Below are 20,235 nucleotides of genomic sequence, written 5' to 3'. Positions count from 1 at the left end.
TATTTTCATTTTATTCCCCTTGTTTAGTCCCATAGTTGGTATATCGTAAACCAGATTTTACTCTCCACACACAATTGTTTTGGATGTATGATACAAAATCAACACCTGGTGTCCCCCGTTTCTGTCCCTGCCGAACAGGAGGTCTCCGTCATTGTTCGGCCCGGCTCCCACCCCTCGTGCTCACGTGACAGGGCACATCAGTGTCTCAGGACTCACAGAGCGTCCTGACAAGTGGGACCCGGCGTGGAGACCGCACCCGAGCCGTCAGATAGCGCTCACGGTGGCAGTCCGAGTGGTCGCGTGTGGTTTCAAGGGCGCTGGTGCTGGAGGAAGAGTAACAAAGGGTGTTCAGAAACGCCACCCGTGTCCACGTAGAAGAGCAGCCCCTAAGAGTGTGTTCCATGTGTGTGCACGTCAGCCTGGCGTAGCCACGTGCTGCCTCCCCTTCTCTCAGCTCCTCCCAGGAGGTAGCTGTTTGCCTTGCAGCTGGCAGGGCCGAGGTGCGGAGCGGTGGCAGCCAGATCTGTCTTGTGTGGGGGTGCCGGGGCTTCTGCCTGAGCAACCTTGGAACAGACAGTGTGCTTCAAGGTCAATGATACGTGCCTTCCTTCTGCTGAATCTTCTCTGAACACACAGGCCGTGGATTACCTTAGCTCTGCCAGCTTGGTTTCTCTGGACCATCTGCTTGCCTTGCTTCCCAAATGTGATTATTTAATAATCTGCACAGAGACAGGAAAACATCCAGCCCTCCCTTCTTAGGGGAATATGTTTCTCTTTATTTGACCCACGAACAGAGATTGGTGGAGACTGTACATTTGTGAGTGGATATGAAAAGGTCAGTTCTTCGTAATTACCTTTTCTGTCAGTTTTGCTCTCAGTCAAGGGACTTAGAAATGTCCGCCCTCTGACTGCTGGTCCGTTCCACTGGGGGGACCAGCCCGCTTCTCCTGGCCTTCACTTCTGTTCTGGCAGCGCCCTTCGCTCCAGGCCGTGCAGACGTGTGGCCCAGCCTCAGCTGAGTTCTCCTGTGGGGGGACAAGCGGAAGAGGGTACAGATCCTATTCCAAAAAGGCTGAGGTCCTCCAAGGCCTCGCCGTTGATCCTCCATGCACCGGGAAGCATTCGCTGGCCACGCAGAACCTCCTTCTGTCTCTTCCTCCGAAAACGTGCTAGGAGGGGCTGCCAGTGCCCAACACCACCTTGTCACAGCGGTCTGGTGCAGCAGCTGGGCGGGCAGAGAGATGTCACCCGAGGGCTTCAGGAGAACCCGGCCACGCCCTCCTGACCAGCTTCGGGGTAGACAGAGCAGCATGGGTGCGGGCGCCTTGTCGTGCCTTCAGTCCGTAAAGGGGAAAGACTGAGGCCTAACCCAAACCGAATGTGGTGTAACACAGGCTCTAAGAAGTGTGTATTTAGAATAGTATTAATTTATTCTGCTGAGGTGTTTGCAAAGGAATTGCTGCCACGAGCAGTTCCTGAATACCTACTGACGACTGGGCAACATTCAGACGGTTTCTTCCAGCTGAGAAAAGCGACCCTTGACAAGCACGCAGCAGCAGGCCTCTCCAGTCACCCCCACCCCTTCCGCGCACGCACCTCTTTTTCCAGCTGCACCTTTTCCTGTCTTGGCGGTTGTTGCCTCAGTCACTACTGTGCCCACATAGATTGTGCCCCCCCCCACAACTCCCCTCTACCAGGCTGACCCAGCTGGACCTTTCAGGACTCTCCAGCATGGCTTTTTCCGGAATACAACCCCCTACCTTGCACCCCTTCCTGGGCGCCCTCCATCCTTCGAGCCTCCTGCAGCTGGTGCTCCCTCCCCGTGGCTACATCCCAGTGCGGTTTTCTTCATCCCCTCCCCCTTCCCGCCCATCATCTCCTGAGGACGGGGACTGAGTGCTGTGCCCGCTGCCTGCCGTGGGCTCCTAGGACTTGTTTGTGGGATGAGTAACTGCCGACCCCCATGTGGAGGTGGGGGCTGCAGCCAGGGCATAGAGCGTGTTCTCCTGTTTGTGACAGAACAAGGAATACGTGTGCCGTGGCCACGACTATGAGAGGCTGGAGGCGTTCCAGCAGAGAATGCTCAGCGAGTTCCCACAGGCCGTCGCCATGCAGCACCCCAACCACCCCGACGACACCATCCTGCAGTGCGATGCCCAGTGTATCTTTTCACACGCGGTGGGGGGAGGAGAGCTGGGCCCTGTGGGGGGGGCCCACCCAACCAGCTGCCTCCCTGCCGGGTCATTGGCCGTACCCGCTAGGTTACCCATAAGTCCTGAGCCAGAGCATGTCCTCCTCACCAAGGTCTCACTTAGCAGGGCACTCGTGACACAGAGGAGGCCCTACATGCCCTCAGCCATGGCGGGGCCTAGTCATCGGGCCTCAGAGGGACCTTCATCCCTCGGGCTGACTGCTTCCTATCCCCACCCTGCCCTGCGAAGGGTCTTCCTAGGCAGTCAGGAGCAATCACCGTGCAGGGCGCTGGTGGGGTGGCGGGGGCTGCCAGGGTTACTGCTGGTTCCTGCCCTGCTGTGCTCCCCTGGGAGTGTGTCACTGCTCCTGGTATTTGTTGGGGCAGAGGGAGTGGGGAGGAGATAGGGAGTGTCTGTGGCTTGGTGGCGCATGGACGTCTGAATGGAAACACGGGCCCCTCCTCCCCCCACAGCTTTTTTGGAGACTTCATGACAGTTGCCATCACTGTGGGAGGAGGAGGCAGGTGGGCACCCTTGTGCTATCTCTCCGCAAAGACTCCCAAAGAGTATTTTGTTAAAGGTTGTTTGACAGTAACAGTTTACCTACAGTGGGCAGGCCCCAGCAACTTTCTCACTGCTGTGGGGTGGGTACTGCCTCTGTTCCCCTGGCCCGTTCCCCTTGTGAATTAAAGGGGCACTGGGGAGCCCTGGTGGCTGGCAGCTCAGCCTGGCCGAGCACTGTGGGGACGCGCCACAGGCTCTGGGGAGGGCTGCAGGTCGGGAGATTGGGCCTGACTGTGCTCGGGCCGATCCACCCCTCGAGTGCTGCTGCCCCTGCCGGGGGCGCGGCTGTGGTGCTCCTCTCTCCTTGGGGGGGTGACACGGGTCAGCCATTCAAGTCCATCTCACTGGCAAGCCTGGATTCCCCCTTCACTTCCTGTCCAGACCTGCAGATCTATGCAGTGACGCCCATTCCGGATTATGTGGATGTCCTGCAGATGGACAGGGTCCCCGATCGCGTCAAGAGCTTCTACCGTGTCAATAATGTGAGGAAGTTCCGGTACGACAGGCCTTTTCACAAAGGCCCCAAGGACAAGGAGAATGAATTCAAGGTGAACAAATCCGGGAAAGCTGGGCAGTGCTCACAGCAAACAGGGCAAGCCCCACTTTCTTGAGAACTCGCCACTGCGTCATCCCTGGAGCAGAGGGGTGTGACGAACGTGGCCTAATGGCCTGTACGTACCTGTGCCCTCCCTGCAGAGCCTGTGGATCGAGCGCACCACGCTGACCCTGACGCACAGCTTGCCCGGCATCTCTCGGTGGTTCGAAGTGGAGAGGAGGGAACTGGTGAGCCCCGCTGCAGGTGGGGCTAGTCTCCACCGCGGCCGCCTCCACCCGGGCTTTAGGAACCTGATGCGGAAGGAGCCCGGCTCCTGGGGGCCGCGGCGTTATGGATGAGACGAGACAGAGTCACAGGGACTACTGAGTCCTGTTGAGGAAGAGGGACGCCTCGGCCACTCTCTCAAGGGGAGAGCAACCCAACCCTTGCTTTGACAGGCTTTTATTGGGTTCAGTTTGCACAGGAATACAGGGTACATACGTAAAGCTCATCAGTCATTGTCAGGCAGAAATGATTAAACAATAGATAACATTCAAAGAACTCTAAGGGCTTATTCTGAGTCAGGGTCAGATAGTTAAAGGGCCTTAAGACTTTGGGGAACAAACTCACTTCCTGCTTGGACCCTTATCATTTAAATTGAGGGTATTAGCAAAGTAGGTTTCACAGGATTTTATGCATGCTTTCTTAGACCTGATGGCCCCGCGGAACCCACCCTTTCCAGCACAGGGTCACACCCACCTCCGGCATTGTTTCAGGCTTAAGTCAGGCAGGGGAAGTAAGGCAGCCAAGAGATTAGGAGACTTATTGCAGACAGAATGAGGACTAAGGCTAGGTCAAAGCCGAGGGGTGAGGGTCCATCAGCCCCTTTTTCCATAGCCCCCAAGCCCTTCCCTGAGGGCCCCTTTGCAACCGTGCCTGTCTTAGGTCATCCTTCCTTTGAGGAATCTTACCCGTTACTGGCTAACCAGTCATCTTCCCTGGGGCCAAGCAGGGTGAGGTGAAAGGGGGCAGAGGTGGTGCCCCTACAAGGAAGATAAGCTTTGTCTCCTGAGTGGCTTATGGTCCCAAGGCCCTTGACTCAGCCTTAGCCACGGGGGATTACAGCTTCTGAAACCAGGCAGGGCGGTTCCCAACAGGACCTCTCTCTAAGAACTGAAGAAAGCAAGCAAGCTTTGGCCAGCTGCCTGGCCCAGGCTTCCGCGGGCCAGTCCCGCACCGGGGGCTGTGCACGCCCCCTCTCATTTAGTCCTCCCAGGGCCCCGAGGCAGCAGGTGCTCTCACGCCCCCAGCTCGTGAACGGGGACACTGTTCTCCGGGGTTCGGAAGCCAGAGCTCTCTGACCTCAAAACCGGCATCTGCGCCCCTTCTCGGTGCCTGCACGTCGGCAGAGGACACTGGAAGGGGTCCGGGGAAGCCCGTCCACAGAGGCAGGCAGGGAAGCGGCACCGCAGGACTGTGATAAGAGTGGGGGGTGGTCCTGGTGCCCGCCTTGACGCCGTGCGGTGTGTGCGCCAGGTGGAGGTGAGCCCCCTGGAGAACGCCATCCAAGTTGTGGAGAACAAAAACCAGGAGCTGCGGGCCCTGATCGGCCAGTACCAGCACAAGCAGGTGCACGGCAACATCAACCTGCTCAGCATGTGCCTGAACGGGGTCATCGACGCGGCGGTCAACGGAGGCATCGCGCGCTACCAAGAGGTGAGCGGGGCCCACGCGGCAGCCAGCCTTCCCCGCTCACCCTCTCGCGGCCGTGCCTCCGCCGACTGACATGGTCCTGGGCTGAGGCTGGAAGCCCCCGCCCGCCTGTTTCTGTGGCACATCTCTGGGTGGTTCCTTTTTGTCCTCTGAACTCCGCCACACAGGTAACCCTTCTGACTGTGGAAGCGTGTTAAGTGGCCCCCAAGAGGAGCCCTGCGGCCCAGTGCTTCCCAGAGGAGTGAGTTGGGGGCAGGCTGAGACACTGGGCCCCACTCCTGGCCACCTGGCCACCAGGCCATCTAGCCAAGAAGGACTTGGCTGCCATCAGCCCTTCTTAGACGCAGAAAGCACGCCTGTGGTCGCGGGACGTTCAGGCGCGCCACCGGAGGTGCAGGGGTGTGTACACCTGTGAGGAGGCAGCCCGGCTGCCTTTCAGGGGGCACCTTCACACTGAGACTTCCTGTGCCCCGCCGGAGCAGTGGTCTTGGGAAGACGGTGTTCCTGACTCGGCCTTCTCTCTCACAGGCCTTCTTCGATAAAGATTACATTACCAAGCACCCGGGAGATGCTGAGAAGATCACCCAGCTCAAGGAGCTCATGCAAGAACAGGTGTGTCTAGCGGGGCCTAGAGGCCGGCGGCCAGGAGGGAAAGGCTGTGCTCCACAGCACGGCCGCAGCTCCCACGGCGGCTCTCTGGCTAACAGAGTGGCCTGGTCTGTCCCCTGATAGGTCCATGTCCTTGGCGTCGGGCTGGCAGTTCACGAGAAGTTCGTGCACCCAGAAATGCGCCCTCTCCACAAGAAGCTGATCGACCAGTTCCAGATGATGCGGGCCAGTCTCTACCACGTAAGTGCAGCCCTGCCCTGCCCCTGCCGCGGCAGAGCCGGGGTCGCTCCGCCAGACCCGTGCCACGAGCGGCGGGACAGTGGGCAGGAGAGGGGACGTGAAGGGAGAGCTGTATCCGCTGCAGAGGTGGGTGCTCCGTCCAGGGGAAGGATGCCCAGGAGCCCCCGTCCATTCCCTCTCTAAGGAGAAGTCAGATTCCAGGGCAAAGACCATTTTTTCAAGGTACTGTGCCGGTGAAGAGAGGTTTCATGTGAGGAAGGAAAGAGCTAAAGTATATGGCCCACATGTAGAGATCTCTTTGGAGATATTTTCCATCCCAAGAACCTAAAGAGGTAAGGCATAGCCGAGGCCAGCCCACTCTCCCCATCTCTCTCCTCCTCCCTCCCCATCTTCATCCCCTCTCCCTCCCTCTCCCCACCCCCTCGCTTCACCTTTTCCCTCCAGCTTCCTTCCCTCTCTCCCTCTTCCCTCCAGTACGCCTGGTCACCCAGGCTGGCCCCTGAGAAGGCCTAGGGTGGAGAGTGCTCTCGTATCAGCCGCCCTTAGAGGGGCCAGGCAGGTCTGCGGCTGGTCCGGGACCCGGACTTTGGCCCGGGACCCAGGATGTCTCCCTGACTCCGGCCTGGCTCTTGGGCCTCCACGGCAGGGGTGGCTCCGGGACTCACGCAGACGAGCGGAAGCAGGGACTCCATTCCGGGACTGTTTTCCCTGCAGGCACCTCACAGGGAATGTTGGCTGGCTGGAAATAGGGTTCACGTGGTCCGGAACCCTGTTCACATACCCTCACCTCATTTTCAGCCGTGGGGAGGGCTCTGCATGTTTTCTGTAAGATTTTATTTATTTACTTGTAGAGAGAGAGGACATGAGAAGGACATGAGAGAGAAGAGAGGGAGAGAAACATCGATTGGCTGCCTCTCACACACCCCCATCTGGGGGCCTGGCCACAGCCCAGGCATGTGCCCTAGCTGGGAATCAAACTGGTGACCTTGTGGTTCGCAGGCCATTGCTCAGTCCACTGAGCCACAGCAGCCAGGGCAACTCCATGCGTTGTCCAGAGAAGCAAGCCATCCTGCTTAGCGAGCTGACGGAGTGCCGGATCTCAGGGGGTGTGAGCCCAGTTACCTGCTGCTCTCCTCTCGTTACCTGTGGCCCCTAGGTAGAAGTGGCAGGGAGGCAAGGGTCATAAAGCCGGTCATTATTGGACAAGGCCACCGTGGACAAGAAGTCCCCCCTTCAAGGCATCACCACTGGCCTCAGAGCGCTGGGAAGGGCTGGATTACTCAGCTCAGTGGGCCTGACTGGTGGGGTTGACTCGCCTTGTTTTTAGAGGCTGGAGATTCTGGTCCTCTCGGTCCCTCCGGGGCCTCGGGGCAGGCCTCAGCCCGTCCCTGCCTGCGCGAGTGCGGACTGTGCGGAAGATGAAAAAGCAGCAGCTGGTCTGTAGTCTGGGGAGTCAGCACATTTCCCAAAGGAAAGCCTACAGAGCCGGAAATGCCTTTCTAGGATGATTCTCCGTTGGTATTTCAAGGTGAAACTTGCAGAGAAAAAGCCTTTTGTGTTTCCCCTTAAAATTTGGATGGCCATTTGGTAAGGAACTTGGGTAGTGTCACTGAATCTGATGGGTGTTCCATTCTCTGTCATTCCACTGCATCTCCTTCTGTCTTGGCTGGTCTTTGCTGTGTGCAGACTCCTTTGTCACAGCAGGTCACTCAGGCAGGCTGGAGCCTGGCCTCGGGGCGGGGGCGGTTCTCCGCCCCGCAGGTGCTCGGGTCACTGCAGCAGCAAGCACAGCATGCTCGCCCGCAGTGGGGCGGCCCACGCAAGGAACCGTCCTCCCTGGCTGCAGCAGTATGCCAGCCCTCTGCCTGCTCTGGAGCAAGGGTCGGGAGGCCTGCTGCTGCTTTGGGCCTAGGAACGCCCCCCATGGACCCAGGGAGGGGGCGGGGAAGGACGCGAGAAAGCCTGGTCAGCTGCACTTCCTGTTTCCTCGGAGTCCCAAATAGGGACACAGACCAGGGTGCGCTCACGCGGGAGGGTTTGGAGTAAAAAGTTTCTGCTAAGATGTCTACATACTTAATGAGAATTTAATTATGCTAAAATAGAACTGTGCTATTTTTCAGTTACTTATATCAGGATTGTGTGTCCTATCTCCCCATAAACTGTGTCACAGACATCTTAGCCCAGGTCACTGAGAGCTAGCTGGTCCATTTAGCAGTCCAATAACGCCCACCCCCAGTCCTTACGCAAGAGGTGCCCGCTGACTGACGGCTGGCAGGCAGCTCTTCCTCTCCTGCTGCCCAGCTCTGCTCTGCTCTGCTCAACTGTGTGGCGAGGAAGCCCGCTCACCCCCCACACCCCCCCACTTTCCCCCCCCCACCCCCAAGCACTCAGGCCCCCTGCAGCCTGTCCGACCGGCTCTGTCCGTGGGAACTCCAGGGCTCCCCTGTGGTTAGGAGGGTGTCTCAGTCATGAAGGTCATTGCCCAGAAGAATTGGTTCTTCTTATGGTTTTTTTTTTTTCTAACATTTTTACCACCAGCCTGTTCTTTCTTCTCAGCCCTTAATAACTTATTTTTTGTTTACTCTCTGCTGAAGGAGTGTCCATTTCTCAACAGGAGTTTCCGGGTTTGGACAAGCTGAGTCCTGCATGTTCAGGCACCAGCACCCCCCGGGGCAACGTCCTGGCGTCCCACAGCCCCATGAGTCCTGAGAGCATCAAGATGCCCCACCGGCACAGGTACGGCCTTAGGGCTCGGGGTGTCCCCTCCACAGAGGTGAGTCTGAACGTCAAAGGTCAGAGCAAGGAAGTCTGAAGTAGTGCCTGTGTACTCACTCGCGTGCCCCCTTATCCGTGTACACGAGGACCACGCTGTGCGTCCAGTCATCCTGGGTGACAGAGGAGAGTGCGTGGCATTGTGGGAACCCAGAGGAGGGACACTGGGGTAAGTCCTGAAGGAGAAGGAGGAGTTGGAAGACAGAAGAGAGTTGGCGCAGGAGGTGGTGGAGCAGGTCAGGCAGAGCGACCAGCGCGTGCAGACACCCCCGGTGCGGACAGGCCAGCCAGGCAGCTGCAGGTCTAGCCGGTGGCTGCACTGTAGGACCCCAGGGCACAGAGCGGGCCAGGGGCAGCTCCAGGTGGGCCTTGTCCCTTCAGGCCTTTGGACTTGACCCCGAGGAGAGTGAAGATCACGGTGGGTTTTTAGGAAGAGAACAACGTGGCGATGGGGACATCGAGCTGTGGCTGCTCTCGGCTCAGGAGTCCTGGTGCCTGGGCTCCACCGAGGCTGCTCAGAGCCCCCACGGCAGGGGGGCCGGGCAGGGAACCAGCCCCTCCCTTAGGTCCGTTTCCGGGGGAGCCGCTGGTCAGCACAGAGTGGGCACTCGGCCGGCCGGCGAGAAGGAGCGCACGAATGAGGGGCTGCCTCTCGCTGTTGGGGGAGGAGAGCAGTGGGCAAGCCCGCGACCGCAGACGAGAAGGAAGCCTGGAGACAGTTCACGGCCAGCTGTGTGGTGACTTCCTGATGCCAGGGACACACCCTGGCGAAAGAGCAGAGCCCGGCGGAGGGTGGTCACTGGCTCAGATTAACATCCACAGCCAAGGGGCCTCGGGCCCCTGACCCGGCTCAGCAGATCTCTTTCATTCCTCCAAGAACCTGCGGGTGTCACCAGGGTGCGTGGCCGTAAACCGTTCGGCCCTAGGTAGAGGTTATGCCAGTCCACCACTGGTCCTCCTGTAACAGGGCCCCGAGCAGCAGGGTTGGTTCAGGACAGTCCCCAGCCCCCAGTGGATCTGAGCATCAGCTGTGGAACCCTCCCAGTCAGCGGCAGCTGAGGCTGGAGTTGACTTTGGTACACCCCTTTCTCCTGCCCCCCACCGCCCAGCAGGGCTTCTGCGCCCCAGGCCTGACTCCTCCCTGTCTCCTGCTCCTGTTCACAGCCCCATGAACCTGATGGGCACGGGTCGCCACTCCTCCTCCTCTCTCTCCTCACACGCATCCAGCGAAGCGGGAAACGTGGTGATGCTGGGCGACGGCTCCGTGGGCGAGGCTCCCGAGGACCTGTACCCCCACATGCAGGTACCAGAGCGGCTCCAGGGGGCGGGGCCAGAGCCCTGTGTCCGGAGGACTCACCTCTGCTGGTTGGTCTGGTCTGGGGGCTGACGTCCCCGCCTGGTTCTCCAGTCCCTGAACTCAGAGCGCCCAGAGGTAGCAAAACTGCTCTCTGCCACACCATCCATGTTGCAGTTCCCAGGCCTCAGTTCCCCAGCAGGACAATCGGCGTCGGTCCTGGCTGCTTTTACGGTCCTCTGCCAGGTTGCCTTCCTGCCTGGCACTCCTGATGCCTAAGTCCTGCTTCATCTGCGGGCACTGTCGCTGGGATCGGCCCAGCAGCCCTGCTCCATGGGCGGTGTGGGTGACCCTTAGTGCCGGCCACCAGCCTGGCCTCCACCAGGCCCAGGTGCGGCATCAGACGCCAGGTCTGGGAACCTCATGGCGTCCAGTCCTCCAGTCTCGGTCATTCAGACCTCTGTCCTCCTGACTTTTCTCCCTTTGCAGCTCGTGTATCCCAATCCCAGGTACCAGGGCTCAGTCACCAACGTCTCTGTTCTGTCCTCATCCCAAGCGAGCCCTTCTTCCTCCAGCCTGAGTTCCACTCACTCAGCACCATCCCAGATGATTACCTCTGCCCCTTCCAGTGCCCGAGGTAAGGATGGCAGGGCGCTGCTTGCAGAAGGGAGAAGAGAGGGCCTCGCGAGCCCCGCTTGTCCTCCTCTCACCTGGGGCTGCGTCTCCGAGAGCATGCTCACCTGTGCTGCCAGCGCTAGGGACTCGGGGTCTCCGGCCCCGCACTGCTCTCTGGCTGCTGCCAGACGCTGCTGTAAGCAGTGGCTGCAGCTGAGCTGCCACCAGGGCAGCCGGCCTTCGCCTCTCCGCCTCGTTACGAGGACACCGCCTCGGAGGAGCTCGGTTCCTTTCCCTTGAAGTGTTTGCGAGAGGAAAGATAAAGGCTACGGCAAAAGGGAGTCTTAAGGAATCAAGCCTCATGGCAAAGTGTAAAAATTAAATTTGAAGACCAAAATTAACCCTGGAAAATGTTATTCTGAACAGTCACCACAATCCCAAAAAACCGGTCAGTCGGGGAAGGCTTAATCAGGAAAGGTGGCTCTGCAAAAAGCTATTCACTTTGCCAGATTTTGCTTGATTTCTTATTCCAGAGGGTAAATCTTGTTCTCTGAGAGCCAGTATCCTTTTCACGTTCTGACTGTAGGCACTGCAGGGAAATTGGTCCCCTGCCCTTTCCAGTGCAGACAGGTGCAGTGGGATGGAAATCAGCCGCGGTAGCCGAGCTGCGCGCGGTGCGGCACGGGGTGGGCTGTGCAGGGTCCTAACAGAGCGTGGTGGGAGCTTGCCAGCCAGGCACTGGCTGTTGCCTCCGGGCTTCAGAGGGGTGGAGTCTTTGTTCTTATTATTGTGAAGACAAAGGAAAACAGCACCAATCTGTGTCATGGAGGGCCATTAAAGAAAAAACATTTCTATAAAGCATATCAACCACCCAGGCCCACAGTGGGAGTGATGGAGAGAACGGGGGCCAGGAGAGGGCGAGACGCAAGAGCCCTCCAGGGCAAGCCTCCGCAGGTGAGGAGGAGATCGCAGCAGGCCCCGCCCCGCATTCCGGTGGGAGAAACGGCCAGTGCGAGGGCCTTCGGGCTGTCGGCCAGTTCGTGGCCAGACTATATATGGAGTATGAGCCTTCAGACTCGCCTGCTGTCAGGCCAATGCCCGGTCAGCTCCCGGGCCACCTTCCTAACACGGACTGGCACTCGGAAGGGGCAGCGGCCTTCGGAAGCAGGCGTCGCTAGCGCTAGGAAAGACGAACGAGCCATCAGTTGGGTACTTGCTGAAGAGTTGTGACATGTGAAGGTGGCAGATATTAAAGAGAAATGGTGGTTTGTGTCAGTCCTTGTGTTACGAAAGATACCTTTCAGAATAAAAAGGAAGGGAACCCGGAGAAGTTGGCCATGAACGCTGTCCTGGGGTCAGCACTTGTGCTGTCGTAAGGGACCTGCTCCCGAACAGAACTGTGGAAACGGGTCCCATAATGTCATCCGTCGTGCGGCTTTTGTCCAGACCTGACCACTCCCTGAGTCGCGCCTGCCGCATCTCGGTCTTTATCTGGTCACTCCTGCTGAAGACAGGTCCCTGGCCCAGCTTGTCGCCGGAAACAGAAGGCCACGGAGCACAGGTGTCTTAACTCCTGTCCGCTCCGACGTTGCTCAGGCATTCCCGTGGGCTGTGCCGGGTCCTCAGTGCCCCGAGGAGAGGAGACCCGGGCAGGGACCACACAGGTGGGCTGCCACCGCCTCTGCCCCTCCGGCTGACCACTCACTTAGGGCCTGGCCTGCTCACTCCCCAAGCTTTGCTGCGTGCTCAGTGTGGGTCTGCCTGGCTCTCGCGGCATCGGGCTTGAATAGAGAAATCCTTTCCTCCCTGTCTGGAAGTCATCCCGCTATTTCAGATGGCTTGGTTATCTGTTGCTGCATAATAAACCACCTCCCAAAACTTAGTAGCTTAAAACCACCATTTATTACCGCCACTCACGCTTCTGTGAGTTAACAGGGCTCACCGAGCAATTCTCACTGCAGTCTCTCGAGCTCTTGGTCAGGTGTCACCTGGGGCTGGAATCATAAAGGCCCGCCTGGGCTGGACGTCCAAGGCGGTTCACTCTCGCGGCTGGGGCTGGCGCTGGTGGCTGGCAGGCGATAATGAGTGTCAGCGGGGAGCTCGGCGGGGGCTGTCAGACTGAGTCCCTGCCTGTGGCCTTTCCCTGTGGCTTGTGCTTCCCACGGCAGGCGGCTGATTCTCCCCAGAGCAGGCATTCCCAGAGACCAGGTGGAAGGCTTCTACCTACTCCACCTTAGAAGTCCCAGAATGTCCCTTCTGCCGCATTCTGTCGGTTAGTCAGGTCCCTAAGGCCCACCCAGACACCAGGGCGGGGGAGGAGGCTGCACCTCACATGCGAAGTGGCGTGCGTGTTCTGGGAGGCAAGGCGCCACTGGTCACCGTCTCTGGAGACAAGCTGTCGCAATGGCCAGACTCTAGAACATCCTGTAGAATGCTCCTCTTCTTCTGGAGTCCCGCCCCTTTCTGGAGTAGGCGTTAAGTACAAAAGCAAACAAAATGGTCACATGGCGTTTGGCCCAAAGCCGAGAAGGACAGTACGGGCAGAGGCGGTTAAGAAAGAGCAGGAAGTTACTTCGAGGCTACAACGGCCACGTGCGGGCCCGTCTGCGAAAGCCGTGGGCGCACCGTGGCCGGGGCACAGTGTCGGGCCCTTGGAGAGAACGCAGGCGGCCGGCCCGACGTCACAGGAGGGGAAGACCATGGCGAATACAGAGGAAGGAAGGAGCAGTCACTCCACTTGGGGTGACGCCTGGTGTCACAGGCGAGAAGGCCTTCGTGGAGAAAGTGCTCTGGAGAACCCTGCACAGCGGAGCCCCTTTCCCACTCGCAGGAGTGGTCGTGACACCAGTGACCGCCGGGCCCACTGACACTCCGCTGTGGTCCCTGGGGCTTCAGAAACCTTCCAGCTGAAGGGTTTGCAGGGCACAGTCCAAATTCTTGAAAGTGGGCAGCTCCCCCTGCTGGTCAGAGGCTGATTGGGACTAGGGAACACGGGGCTGGTGACCCACCCTTCCTGAAGGACTCAGTCGTGCTGGGGCTTGGTCTCTCTGGGGCTTACCAGACTGCATGCAACTCGGGTGATTCTGGAGTCCTGGGGCGCAAGAGCCCCTGTGTCAGTTTAAAAACAGTTCAGCTGTTGTCGTGAAGAGCGGCCATCACTCTCTCCTACCGTGGGATTGGCTGCTCTGCTCAGGGTAGAGGGCAGGGGAGGGAGGGGTGTGAGACTCGGAGCTGGGGCGTCTCATGGCAGCACGGGGCAGCCCTTTGCTACAGCACCAGGGGGCTTCCAAGGTGTGGACACAAGCCTTCGGCGGCGCCTCTGAGCCTGTGCCTGCTGGCCCTCCCCCCTAGCCCCCTGACATGTCTCTGGACACTGAGGGCACCGACCTGGGGTTGGCCTGCTGGCCAGGCCGTGAGCTCTGTGATGTCGGAGGCCACAGCCGGTCTGAGAAAAGCGGCATGCCTCGTCCCAGCCGCGCACCTGGTGTGCGGCGCGGGGTCGGTGTGAAGGTGCCGTGTCTGTTTCTGAGCGCGCTACTACGGGGAGGGCGGCCCCTCAGAGCCGCGGCCGGGGGGCCCAGGAAGCTTCTTGCTGGGAAGGCGGGCGCTGCAGAAGTCAGCGGGAGCGGGAGCTCCTCTCCCCTGCACATCAAACACCCCTCTCCTTGAAGCTGCCTCAGGGCACACGTTCCAACACAAAATGTTGACACCAGTAAAAAATTAGCAAATAGTAGCAAGTCAGGCCTAGTTTTCCCAGAAAGCTTGCTGGACTCATCCCCTTATCAATGAAGATCTCTCTAAGGCTAGGTCTTACAGCCGGCCCTGAGGCTCCAGGAACGGGACTGCGCAGACCCTCTGCGGCAGGAGGTCACACCAGCAGTGGTGTCACGACTGGCTTGTCCTGGGCCCCGTCGCCTTAGACTGCAGCGAGTACAGGAGGAGCTTCTCCCGACGGCCGGGGCAGGCGACGGCCGGGGCAGGCGGGCTGCAGAGACCCTTTCTGGCTGGGCCCCTCCAGCGCCTCCGCCGCATGCTCACAGGCCCCGGAGACCCTGGGTTCCAGGGACGCGGAGCCCCCAGCGCTGCAGGCGCTCCTCTCAGACGGAGCCCATGGACCGGTCTCCGCTCCCCAGCACCACAGAGAGGGGTTCAGCCTCTGGGGCCAGCCAAGGCTTCCAGTGGACCAGCAAGGGCACTAGGCGACCCTGCCCGTAAGGGTCGACATGACCCCCCAGATTCTTGTGGGTACGCTGGCATCGGGCGCAGGGAGTGGTGCACATATTTAGAGGATCGTCCAAGTTGTCTGTTCTGGAGGAAAGCCAGCAAGTTAGTCTCACCACTTCTGTGGAAGGTTCCTCGGGGAGCACGGCTTGACCAGATCCTGCGCCTACAGCTGTGGCGCACATTGTGGGGACTGGGCCACACCACATCGGGCGTGGTCTGGCCTTCACGACAGCCCCTCGGGCCAGAGGAGGTCACAAAGAGGCCCCACACGAGAGGAGCATGGACCAAGTTAATTCAGGAGCCTGGGTGAAAGCTCCACAGCTCCCAGACTAGCCTCGTGACCCCCGTGGTCCCTGAAGGGCCGTCTCGGAGTAGGAAACCCTGGAGGGCCCCCCGGGTGCAGCCCTGGGTCCCCAGGCAGTCTGGTCCAGGGCTGCAGCAGAGTGGCCGGGAAAGCAGAGGCCAAGTGCGGGGGCCTGGAATCTGGGAGGAAAACCTCTGGGTAAAGGCAGCAGGGGCTGCTGAGAACAGGGCCCGCGGTGTCCGGGGCAGGTAAGTGTGTGGAGACGCAGCATGTCAAGTAAGAACTGTGCCGCGCCATGCCCCGAGTGTCTGTCTCTGTGATGGCGCCACTGCGAACTGGCCTGTGCCCGGGTCTGGGCCCCTGAGAGGGCCCAGCATCCAGGCCCCGCCCGTCTCCCCACAGTGCTGGGTGCAGGGGCCCTAGGGGCCTGGCTCCGGCCTTCAGCTCTTCACGATCTGCCTCAGAGCGTGGTGGGTCTGCGTCCCCATCGCCCCCGTGTGTATCTGCCTCCACTGGGACGAGAGGTGCAGCCCCCAGCACCACCTGCCCACCACTCCGCTTCGTTCCCCTCGTGCTGACTGAGCTCGCCCTCGCGCCACCCGCGCGGGGACACCGGCCTGGTCCCCTGGCCCCAAGGGTGCTTGCCCGCCGGGTGCTTGCCCGCCAGGCACTCCTTCTGAGGCTTGTCACCTGTGCATGATTGTTCTCACTTGGTTACAGGCTCTCCCTCTCTGCCAGATAAGTACCGCCATGCCCGGGAAATGATGCTGCTGCTGCCGACGCACCGGGACCGCCCGAGCAGTGCCCTGTATCCCGCAGCCATCCTGGAGAACGGACAGGTAGTCGACCCAGCCGCGTCACTGCCCCCCGCCCCTCCCGCTGCCGGTGTCGGCCCGGGCTCCGCCCATCGCCCGTGCTGGGCTTGCTCTCTCCCCAGCCCCCCACGCCTGCCCCCTCCTGCTGTGAGACCCTCAGGAGACTGCGGGCTCCTGGACAGGGCCTGTGTGACTCTGAGGACCAGCGGCTCGGACGGAGGGCAGTGTGGGCAGCACAGTGGCGGGGCTGGAGCTGCCGTCGCTTGTGTGGCCAGCGGCCCTGCTGGCCGGCCTCCTGAGCTCCTCATCCCTGCAGAGCCTGGCAAAGAAAACTGGTTCTGTCCTGCCTGAGGAAGGCGGCGGTGGGCTGGGTCTGGGAGACGGTTTCCCTCCCTGTCTGTGAAAGGCATCTTCATTAGGGCAAACTCGGCCTCCTTCGTCTGTCCATCCCCCCGAAGCCCTCACCGCCTGCTGGGGTAGCTCGCCACACCATCTGCACCACTTTCCACTACTCTGCCTGGAGGCGGGAGCAGGCTCTACGGGGACTCCCCCTTCCCCTGTCCAGTCTGCCCCGTGTTTCTCACAGAACCCATGAAAGTCACCTCCAAGCACCTGTCCCTGGCTCCAGAGTGCCGGCCGTGTCTCCATGGCCCCTCCTCGCCCCGCTCAGCCCTGTCAGGTGGAGGGAGCAGGGCTGCTTGGCAGCCGCCCGTCAAAACAGCGGGTCCTAGCTATGCCTCTGGGCTTGAGTGCTGCACTTGCCCTGTCCTGGGGGCGGCTGTGGACCTGTGTGTGGGGGCAGGGGCGGTTCCAGGACGCTGAGGAGGCTGAACTTGCTGGTGCTCGGGGTGAAAGGGGTCCCTAAGTCCTTCCTGCCACTCTGTCTCCCTGCAGGACAGACGGATGTAGTTAGATGCCCTCAGTGCCTATGTTCCCTTTCCTGGCCACACACGAGACAGTGGGGGCCCAGGCAGACGCCGAGGCTGGTGCCGCGTGCTGTGCTGCACATGGCGGCGCCTGGAGCCCAGCGGCACCGGACAGCCTCCCCGTGGTGCCTGGCGTTCCCGGCACATCTCGAGCACCAACCATACCACTGCTTTGGCTTCCCCCAACTGATTGTGGGACGCCCTGGCTCCCGTGTCCCAGGGCACTGCCCCCCGTGGTAGAGCTGGTGGGCTTCACCCTTCCTGATGTGTTTTTTTCCCTTCCCTCAGCTGCCGAGTTTCCAGCCAGCCCTGTTCCAGCAGGTGGTTGGAGCCTGCAAACCCTGCAGTGACCCCAATCTGTCTGTGGCTGAAAAAGGTATTATTCCTCCTCCCAGGTGGCCCCCCCATGTGTGTCCCCACCCTGAGCGTCTGAATCCTGTTCCTGCGCGCCAGCCAGCTAGGGCTGAGCCACACGCCAGTACCCAGGCCTGTCTGTCTGTCCAGAGTCCTGACCAGTGCCTGTGCTCACTGTCCAGCCAGTGTCTGCTTGCTGCTACAATTTGTGTTCTGTTAGTTTGTATTTCTCCCTCCCCAGTGCCTCCCTTGGAGAAGCCCCAGCTGCCACCTGTCCTGAGCCCACCTTTATGGCACCTCAGGCTGCCATGTGCAGACGGGGCAGCCACTCCCATGGCTGCCTCCAAACCAAGCCCCAGAATTCAGCAGGCCCCTTGAACCCTCCCAGCTTGGGCCCCCAGGGACCTCTCCTTGTTGCTCAGGCCAGCAGCCAGGCACGCCCAGCAGGGGTGGGAAGGACAGGCCAAAGGAAAGTGAATTTCCCAGAGCGAGTCTGGTCCTCCTGTAGCCGCTCTGGCCAGCAGCTGCTGAGTCCATCTTACAAATTGCCAGCCCGTCCACTATGTACCATGAGAGCGGGAGATCCCTGGAACAGAGGCTGCTTAGGTAGAGGAGCTCTGCCCTGGGTTCTTTTCAAGCAAGTGGACAGAAGGGCCGGGCTGGGGCCCGCAAGGCCCCGACCCGAGCCCCAGGCGTGGAGACCTGAGTTAGTCTCAACAGGGTCAGTTAGGGGGGTCCGGCTCAGCCTGCCGTGACTGGGGACTCTGCTGGGCCTGCCTGCCCGCCGCAGAGAACCCGGGCACCTATCGCCCACGTCCCCGCAGGGTACCCTCCCTCGTCCATCTGTCGGAGGTTATGGCACCTCAGTCCCCAGCAGTACAACCCGCTGTCCATCAGAACGTGTCCCTTCAGAGCTGTCCTTTCGTTGTCATTCCACCGCCTCCCCAAGTCTGCTGTCCGCGCTGTCACTGTTGCTCTCGTGCTCATTATGGGGGACGTGCCTGTGTCCTGTTCAAGTACAACAGACACCGGTCCACGACCTCGGTGCCGAGCAGGCATCCGCACCAGGAGCTCAGCCTCAAAGGGCATACAAACTCTGGCTGAAGATGCCCTCCTAGCCTCAAGGATGCACATCCCCAAAACGTGCGGCTTACCTGGACCACTGCACCTGTGCCCCAAACTCCAGTGCATTTTTGGCCTTGAGGACCGGAATCCACAGTGGGCTCTCTTCATCTGAGATGCGGAGCGGTCTCGGAAGCAGCCAAGACACAGACGGGCTCCGAGATGAAGTGGGTGCTGGCGGCCACACCGGGACCCCCGTGCCAGCTGGATGCAGAAGAGCTCCAGGCCTCAGACCGAGAAGCTGGATACACCGTCCCCAAGTGTGGGAAGGAGGCCGTTGTCTCAGAAAAGAGCCTGAGCCCTGGCCGGGTAGCTCCGCTGTTAGAGAGTCTTCCTGGTATGCCAGGGTCACCGGTCCCATCCCCAGCCAGGGCACATGCAAGAATCAAACAGTGAATACAAAAATGGACAAATCAGTTTCTCTCTCTGTCTCCCTTTGCCCCCTCTTTCCCTCCCCCCCCCCGTCTCTAAAATTGATAAAAAAGGAAAAGAGGCTGAGCCCAGAGCAAGCACGTCTGGGCCACACGGCCGGCACTTTCCTGGAGGGAGCCCATGGGCCAGAGGAACAACATCCTAAGTCTCCCCCTGGGTCCTCCAGGGGGCTTCACATACTCGCCTCCATTCTCTCATGCCCAGGGTCCTGAGTCCCAGGGGGACTCCCTTCTCACTCGCGTGTGTCTTCCTTTGCCGGACAGGGACTCCCAGGCCAGGCGAGCCCGCCCTCAGGGCAGCTGGCTGTGCACTGGGGACCCTGGGCCAGGGCTGGACCACAGTGCACGCCCACAGAGAAGGACGTGGCCAGGAGACGGTGGGGACCGCCCCTCTCCTTCAGGGAGGAGTCACTCCACCGTGGATTTCCCACCAGCCCCCGTGTGCTCGTGCTGCATGGCAGAGGTCCCCTGGCCTGGCAGACATCAGGCTGCAGGGCAAGCCGGATGGTTTCTGGCTCCGTGGAGCGGCTTACAGGCCCCCTTGTAAATCACCGCAGCAGCATCGCCAGCTTTCTTCCCCCACAGCCTTCCTGGCTGCAGGCGGGCCCTCTGGGCGAACTTGTGCAACCCCACAGTTCTTCCAGGGCCGAGGTGTGCGCGGCAGACCTTGGGCTGTCAGAACCCCTTGGGGGAAGTCGCCCAGACCCAGCTCCGGGCTTATTCCCTGACATTCTGTGGCTTTTCGTGGAGACAGGGCTGCTCGTCTGGGGGAGAGGCGCTTCGGTGCTGAGGGCCAGGAAGCTCGCGCGGTGACCTGGAGAGAGACCCGCGTGGGGATGGGCCCGGCCTGCCCTGGGGTGGCACGGGCTCTGCAGGGCGCTTTCCAGTGGGACCTGCCTGATGCTCATCAGATTCAGAATTCTTTCCCCATTCCGGGCCACAGCTGAGCGCCTGCCCCCCCAGTCACTGTCACACCCTCCCTGCAGCCGCGGCTGGGCAGTCCTGCCTAGAACTGAGGCTGTTCAGCCAGTGGCGTTTTACCCGCTGTTCTTCTGCAAGCCCGAGCCAGGTCCTGCCCAGTGAGGGGAAGAGGACCAACAGCTCTGCTTGTCCCTGGGCCACAGGGGGCCTGTCCCCTCCTGGCCACATCCTCTCTACAGGCCATACTCCAGCTCCTCCCTTCCAGAGCCTTGCGCGCCCCAGGAGGCCCTGGCGTTGCCCGCCCGGCACCTGGAGCGGGAAGAACCTGCAGCACCCTGGCCCCCTTGGCCCGCCTGCACTGTGCCTGCCTCAGGACAGAGCCAGGGGGTGAGCCCCGGGGTTGTGAGCTCCCGCCTGCTGCGGACAGCCCCGCAGGGAGCTTGTGCTGCCCTGGCCCCGCCAGAGAAGGAGCGTGTTTCTCCTCAGTGGTGTCTGCTGTCCAGGAGGGGCTGGCTGCAGGACTCCTGCAGAGGCGCCCGCAGACCCCGTGGTGCAGTCATGCCCCCCTCCTTCCAGCAGAGTTGTCATACCACCTGTGGCTGGG

General features: G+C 60.6%; 1 protein-coding gene across 1 annotated transcript in view; it reads left to right on the top strand.

Annotated features, from left to right (window-relative positions):
- Positions 1 to 20,235, top strand: part of DOCK3 (dedicator of cytokinesis 3) — a 268,143-nt gene that overhangs the window by 241,372 nt on the left and 6,536 nt on the right. Inside the window, exons 41-51 of the mRNA XM_045857241.1 lie at positions 2,020 to 2,161; positions 3,138 to 3,304; positions 3,453 to 3,539; positions 4,828 to 5,007; positions 5,533 to 5,616; positions 5,737 to 5,853; positions 8,468 to 8,589; positions 9,790 to 9,928; positions 10,409 to 10,556; positions 15,783 to 15,901; positions 17,092 to 17,179. Of these exons, the coding sequence (XP_045713197.1) occupies positions 2,020 to 2,161; positions 3,138 to 3,304; positions 3,453 to 3,539; positions 4,828 to 5,007; positions 5,533 to 5,616; positions 5,737 to 5,853; positions 8,468 to 8,589; positions 9,790 to 9,928; positions 10,409 to 10,556; positions 15,783 to 15,901; positions 17,092 to 17,179 (1,393 nt within the window). The remainder of the gene's footprint in view (positions 1 to 2,019; positions 2,162 to 3,137; positions 3,305 to 3,452; positions 3,540 to 4,827; positions 5,008 to 5,532; positions 5,617 to 5,736; positions 5,854 to 8,467; positions 8,590 to 9,789; positions 9,929 to 10,408; positions 10,557 to 15,782; positions 15,902 to 17,091; positions 17,180 to 20,235) is intronic.

This window comes from Phyllostomus hastatus, unplaced genomic scaffold (assembly GCF_019186645.2).
Source record: "Phyllostomus hastatus isolate PE091 unplaced genomic scaffold, TTU_PhHast_1.1 phas_scaffold_129, whole genome shotgun sequence".
NCBI lineage: Eukaryota > Metazoa > Chordata > Mammalia > Chiroptera > Phyllostomidae > Phyllostomus > Phyllostomus hastatus.
The sequence above is the reverse complement of the archived record's forward strand: the minus strand, read 5'-3'. Positions and strand labels throughout refer to the sequence as shown.